The 7,659-nt window shown below is 36.7% G+C and overlaps 1 protein-coding gene across 1 annotated transcript; it reads left to right on the forward strand.

Annotated features, from left to right (window-relative positions):
• The first annotated feature begins 6,560 nt into the window (after positions 1-6,560).
• On the forward strand, positions 6,561-7,442 carry LOC145682356 (zinc finger MYM-type protein 1-like). Its single transcript, XM_081753929.1, has one exon. The coding sequence runs from the start codon at positions 6,561-6,563 to the stop codon at positions 7,440-7,442; it is 882 nt and encodes a 293-aa protein (XP_081610055.1).
• Positions 7,443-7,659: the final 217 nt, after the last annotated feature.

Genomic DNA, 7,659 nt, shown 5'->3' on the forward strand with positions numbered 1-7,659 from the left:
TGTAGTTTCATTTTGAAGAAGAGATATCTTCAATAGAAATAAGTAAATAGCTGTTTAAATCATTAGTTCTTAAACTTTTTTTAATACCTACGAAAGCAACTGATCTCGAATTCTTATTTGTACAATGTAAAGAAGAATTTCATGTATGCTTTGATATGAATTGTACTATACAAAGAAAATTTAATGAACTGTTACTTCTCTTATCAATTTCGTTTCGAGAAAGAAGGTAACTGCGCTAGAACAGGGAGCTTTTTTGGAGTTATTTCTTATTTGAATGCTCGAGTACCAAAACATAACAGATTATTTTTACTTAAACATGACCTTAGTAGCAATCGTCCTAAATGATTGTTGATAGTATGTTCCAAAGAGTCTAGACCAGTGGTTTTCAAACTGTAGTCCGCCGACCCCGGGGGTCCGCGTAATCTGGTTACGGGGTCCGCGACGTCTAAAAATTGAAATATATTGTGATAAAAATGGAACTCACAGCTGTTAAGCAAAAAGTATTTTTTCAGTTACTAAAAAGAAAGCAATTAGAAATTATATCTACGTTTGTAAATTTGAATATTTTCTTTAGGCCTACTAAATTTCTGCCCTGAAGCCGGTCAACCGTTATATAGGACTACTTCAGGTGAGAGGAATTCCTTCTTTTTTAGGGCATTTTTTGAAAAGGAGTTGTACATTAACTGTACGACGCCACGAAATTTTCATGAGTGATCAATTAAAAAAAAAAACAGTTAACCTTGGGACTTGCAGTATTGTTATGCAACAAAGAGAAACTACACTCGATGTTGTTGTTGTTTGTTTGTTTGTTTTTTCAATAGCAAGATCATGTGATGAGATCATAAAAGCACGGTTTAAGTGCCCCTCACATTTTCAATTTTTTATTTTCAAGGATTTAAGTATGTCACCACATACACCTCCACCTATAATAAAATACTTATTGCATTAGTTTCTTGATCTTTATCTTGTCAGTGGTAATACTAATCAGTAGGGCCCGGATAATTATTTAATTACATATTTTTGTAGGGGTTATATTTTTATACCAAATCAGGGTAATAATGTCATTTGTGACCCATAGTGCCTAAAAACACCCATTTGAAAGTACATATATTTACATATTTTACATTTATGTACATATAATTACATATTTTACTCATGAACATATAATTTTACATATTTCTTGGGATTTTTATGTTTTATAGGGATTTTTCGTTCAAAAACTGTTCAACAATAGACTTTGAAAAGAAAAAAACACCTACCTCTCTTTGAATTTAAAATGCTTGTTTTATTTTTAATTTTTATTTATTTATTTATTTATTGTTTCACTGCGTTACACCCTTTTAAAATAGTATTGAAACGTAATTTGGAGGATTGGTAGGGAGAGTTGGACACAACCTGATTTGATTAGCAATCGTACACTCTCGGTCGCGGCAGTAGCGCTCACATCCTTACGTGAAATTAATAATTCAATCGAATTACTATCGCGACACGGCTTTACGATTGCCTATCGTGTTTTTGTCGCAAACTCGCCCCACTAATATTTTCCTTCAGCGAAAAATATTAAATCAGATGGGAAAGTTTGCATTCACGCAATTGATAACACTGAACTCTTGATTTACAAAAGTGAATCGCCTGCCGCCACAACACATGCCGTAGGGAAAGTGTGAGCTATTTTATTAATATTTAATCTCCTGTGCTGTCAGCAAATCCTGTTTCCAAGATGCCAAAGGACAAAACCTCGTTGTCAATAAGACTTAAGCATTTCACGGAAGAGTTTGAGCATTTTTCCACAGATGGAAAAGTGCTTTATTGCCAGGTTTGTGAGAAGGGTGTCTCATGCGCTCAACATTCCCAAGTTGTGCAACACATATCCACATCACGCCATCAGACCCGAGTTTCAAAACCTAAACCACAAAAGCAGTTGCTAGTAACTGAATCTCAAGCTCAAAGTAGTCCAGGGTCACGGAAGTCTCAGTTTTCAAGTGATCTGTGCAGTGCTAAGGTATGTGCTGATACCCCTATTTTGAAACTAAACAATACAGTACTTCATGAATTTCTGCAACAATACACACACGAAACAGTTCCAGATGAATCTACAATCAGAAAGCATTACGTGTCTGATTTATATGTGGACACAATGAACTCGATTCGTGGAGAAAGCGATGATGTTTCTATTTGGGTGTCAATTGACGAAACAACTGATGTAGAGGGGCGACATGTTGGTAATGTTGTAATAGGTTTGTTGAAAGATAATGAAGTCACCTAGCCTATCCTGTTAACTAGTGATTTGTTGCCGCGATGCAACCATCAAGCCATTGCAAAACTCTTTAATGATGCTATGGGACTTTTGTGGCCTGATGGTATCAAGCATAACAATGTCTTCCTTCTAGTGACTGATGCAGCACCGTACATGTGCAAAGCTGCAGAAGCTTTGCAAGTATTGTATCCGAAGCTGTTACATTTAACTTGTCTTGCCCACGCATTTCATCATGTTGCAAAATTTGTTCGTTCTAGATTTTCACAAGTGGATGCATTAATTTCAAATACAAAGAAGGTATTTTTGAAGGATCCCAGTAGAGTTGAGAAATTTAAAGAACTGTTCCCTGAACTAACTCTTCCTCCTCAGCCGGTACTAACGAAGTGGAGAAGGTAGATTGATGCTGTGTGTTACTATGTTACGAACTTTGATGCAGTGAAACAAGTGTTACATTTTGATTCTGAAGATGCATCTTCCATAGAAATAGCGAAACAAATGTTTGATGACGGGAAGTTGAAGCATGATATTTCCTACATTCAGAGCAATTTTTCATGTCTCAGTAGTACTATTTAATCCTTGGAGAAATCATCATCTACCCTTTCAGACAATCTTGAAATTGTTCGGTCAACAGTTGTTTCTCTGGTAGGTGTGAAAGGACCGGTTGGGAATGCATTGAATAAGAAGATAGCTTTCGTTTTGGAGAAAAATCCAGGCTATAAGACAATCTATGTTATTAGTGGAGTGTTAAGTGAAGCTAAATCCATGTCGTGGCTATTGAACACGCACCTTCTGATTTGTGCAAGTTTAAGTATGCACCAATTAATTCGTGTAATGTTGAACGATCGTTCAGTCAATAAAAAGCTCTGTTGCGTGATACCAGGAGAGGTTTTGTGTTTGAAAAGTTTAAACACATTTTCGTTCCTTACTGTTACGGAGATCGACTGTTGAAATAGTGAAAAGATTAATTGAGAATGTTTTGTTCTTCACGATATTTTTTACTAAAATGTTTTGAGTGTGTAATGTACGGGAAGGTTCTATAACGCTGGACGCTCATTAGATGTACAATGGCATAAACAAAGTTTTCGTAAAAATTCCTTCCTAAATAAAGTTAATTAAGATTAATTAGAGATTAGACAGGTTAGGCTATGTTATGGTAGGTTACTATCTGTTGTACAGGTAGGTGGGCCAATGTTCTAGAATTCTCCCGTAATGTACAGTTGAACGACCTTTGGATGATTTCTGAAAGTATAAATATGCAGCAAGACTTTGTGCGAAGTGAAACGACCATTTAGTGCATAGAAACTCTTTTATACGCGATAACAAGATAAGTTTTCTGACTGAAAATTTGAAACTCATTCTGTTTCTTAGTGTTGCGGAGATCATGCTGGAAAAGTAACAGGTAGTAAACATTGTAATTGAATAAATATTGTATTTACCACATCAAATGTAGAAAACGTAATAGAAAATGCTGGTATTTTCATTTTACATATTTTGCTCTTTTGGAAGGGTTTTATTACATATTATTGAGATTTTATGTACATATATATGTACATATTTTCATTGTTTTTAGTACATAATTATCCGGGCCCTACTAATCAGTATATATTTTTTTAATACCATATGAAATTTCTTGCTGTCTTTTTAATCTCTCGCATATTGACCGAAAGCCAATGACTCACAGCAAAATGTTGTTTTCAGTTGCAAATTCCAAGAAGGACAGGATATGTTTAAATGAATCCCAAAGTAAAGTCCGGGTAGGAAACTTTTTGTCCACGAGCTTTCACGTCGAAAATGGCCTGAAAGAAGGAGATGCCTTGTCGCCATTATTATTTAACTTCGTTCTGGAATACGCTATAAGAAAAACCAAAGATAGCAACCAGGGCCTAGAGTTGAACGGTATTCACCAGGTTATGGCATACGCTGATGATGTAAATTTAATAGGGAATGATATGAGAACAATAGAAAGAAATGCAGAGATCTTATTAAACGCTTGCAGAGACATGAGTTTAGAAGTAAATGCAGAGAAAACTAAATACATGGAAGTACGTCGGGACCGGAATACAGCAAATTATGGATGCGTTAAAATATTAAATAATACTTTTGATAAAGTGGATAGTTTTAAATATCTAGGATCAATATTAACAGAGGAAAATCATGTTCACGGAGAAATTAAATGTCGACTAAAAACAGGGAATTCATGTTACTATTCGGTTCAAAATCTCTTGTCGTCGCGAATTCTGTCGAGGAATTTGAAGCTTAAAATATACAAAACGATAATCATGCCTGTTGTTCTGTATGGTTGCGAAACATGGTCACTTACTCTGAGGGAAGAACATAGACTGAAAGTATTTGAGAACAAGATCCTGAGATGAATATTCGGACCTAAGAGGAACGGGAATGGGGAATGGCGGAAACTTCATAACGAGGAACTACATAATTTATATGGTTTACCCAACATTGTTAGGGTCGTCAAGTCTAGGAGGCTTAGGTGGGCGGGCCATGTAGCTAGAATGGAAGAAAGTAGAAACGCTTTCAAAGTCTTGACTGGAAGACCAATCGGAAAACGACCATTAGGAAGACCTAGGCGCAGATGGGAGGACAATATTAAGATGGATCTCGCAGAGATTGGAATACAAAGTAGAAACTGGATGCAGTTAGCTAAGGATAGAAGTCAGTGGAGAGCTTTTGTGAACGCGGCATTGAACCTCCGGGTCCCATAGGCCATAGAGTTAGTTAGTTAGTTAGTTATATGAAATTTCAGATAACATTGCCAGATGGTCCGCAGATTACTTTCCGAATGAACAGGGGGTCCGCGTTATCGGAAAGTTTGAGAACCACTGGTCTAGAAGACTAAGCTGGTTGCTGTTTGGCTGGATATTAACAGATGGAACTAACTTTGACAAAATAAAAGTGATATTTTTGTTGCCTTAGGTAACATGTTTCAGCTAACATGATTTGATTAAAAATTTCAACAATACGTGTATTTCGTAGGTTCCACATCGTCTTTTGTGAATACAATAACTCAGTAATTATTAAAGGTTTACATCTAAATTTGGTTTTAAAATGACGACTCTGAATAAATGTTTAAAAATCATATTTTCATCCATAAATATATCAAGCTTTCTCAGCATGAAAAAAAAAAGAAAAAAGAAAGGAACTGACTTTAAAATTGGTCTGATATTAGAATGTGACCGAAAATTCCTAAGAATTAAAGAAATCTACCTGTCTCTTTTGGCCTAGTGCCAAAAATACACTGTGTATTTTAAAACTATGGTTAGTAATGTTTTGTTTTATTTCTTTCAGATTCATTCCAAGGAGCTGGTGACTATGACTTCTAAGCAAGCTTCGATAAAAAAAAATTCTTTTCTGCAACCGGTAGTAAGCGTGGTGTAATTTCAGCAAGTTCTTTAAATGAAAAATCTGTTCTAGACAACTCTTCTGCGAGTGGCGCATCTAGCAAAGAGTTGAGTTGATTTTGAGTTTAACGTCCCGTTCAGCAGCGAGGCTATATGAGACGTGGACCTACTGATTAACGTGGAATCCGAACCACATGAGCTCCCGCCAGGAATCGAACCCGGGTCTCCCACACCAAAGGCGCGTACGCTAACCGCTTAGCCACGGATGAGCTCGCATCTAGCAAAGAGAAAGACACCTTATCTTTAGTAACATATAGCAGCAAAAAATTAGATGATACCTCAAAAGCGTCCTTGGTACCTTCAGACCTCGGTATCGACAAACCTGCACAGACTTACTTGACGTCTTATCCAGAAACCAGAACAGGAGGCCAGAAGCGAAGATTTCAATATTCCTGGTTCAAATCAAGGAAATGGTTAGAATACTCCGTTATTGCGAATTCAGGCTTTTGTTTTCCGTGTAGGAAATTTCCAACAAGTAATTCGGATCCAGCATTTGTAACTTCTGGATACAGTGATTGGAAGCACGCAACAGAAAAAGGCAAAGGGTTTCAGAAACATTGCAGCTCCCAGTCGCACAAGCTTGCAATGAGTGTTTATTTAGAACAGAAACAAACGGGAGAAACTATTGGGAAAATTATGGCCAGTGACATAGTAGAAAAAAATAGGTATTACGTGAAATTGATAGCTGAAGTAATTTAGTTTTTGGTTATTAATGAACTACCTTTAAGAGGAACTGTGAATGTAAAGATGTAGATCCTAGTGGACTTTTTCTGGAATTTTTTGACTTCTCCATGAGGAAGGATAAAAAGCTTGCGGAATAATGTAAGACTATTCCAGCGAACTCAAAATATACTAGCCCCGAAATTCAAAATGAAATCACACATGTTATGGCTAATACCGTCATAGAAAACATTCTGAGTCAAATTCAAGAAAGTAAATGCATTTCTCTGTTGGCAGGTGAAACCCGGGATAAGGAAGGTATTGAAGATTTAGCAATCGTCTTTCGATATACCGTTAATATGAAAACAACAGAAAGATGTGTTGGTATCTTGAATATTCGTTCACAAGATGCTAAATATATTACGTCCGAAATTATGTCCGTGTTAAGTGAGCTTACGCTTAATTCTAGTAAACTCATTGCCCAATTATATGATGGTGCTTCTGTCATGAAAGGTGCAATTGGTGGTGTTCAAAGTTTGTTATCAAAAGAACTGAACAGAGAAATATTGTTTGTCCATTGTTTTAACCACCAACTGCCCTTGGTTGTAATGCGTTCTATTGAAAATATACCGGAAGTTAAGGACTATTTTGATTTGTGTGAACAATTGTATGTGTTTTTCAGAAAAGGACGTGTTGCACAGATTTATGAGGGAAATGCCCTAAAACGATTGCTAAGCCAAAGATGGACAGGACAGTTGGAATCAGTTAACGTTGTTCATTCACAAAAGGAGTTAATTCTAGAAACACTTGAGCCAATCGCGAATTCCTCATCTGGAAGTAAATTTGGGCAACTAAAGACGGAGGCTATTCGGTTGTTGTGGCAAATGAAGCAGACAATGCTTCATTTAGTCACAAAAGTTATGGTAAAAGTATTGGGGTATCTGAAACCAGCTACTGCACTACTACAACAGAAGAAGTTAGATATTGAGGCAGCACGGAAATTAATCGAAAGTGTACAAAGTCAACTGCAAGAAATGAGAAAACCTACTGTATGCAAAGATATTTTAGATACAGTAAAAGAAAAATGTAGTAGTAATCGCGGGACTTGAGGCAAATTTGGACTTTGACTCCGACCTTTGTGACGTCATAGGTCAAAGGTCAATGACCTTGGCCCGGGGTCAATGACCTAGGGGTACATAGGACCACCCCCTCTAAATTTTGGCAGGGGTACCATGGCCCACCCCCTAAATTTTGGCAGGGGTACATAGGACCACCCCCCTTAAATTTTGGAAATTGCCAAATCTAAAAATTTGGTATGGTAGCCTA

Source organism: Thermobia domestica, chromosome 3 (genome assembly GCF_964235325.1).
Source record: "Thermobia domestica chromosome 3, izTheDome1.hap1.1, whole genome shotgun sequence".
NCBI lineage: Eukaryota > Metazoa > Arthropoda > Insecta > Zygentoma > Lepismatidae > Thermobia > Thermobia domestica.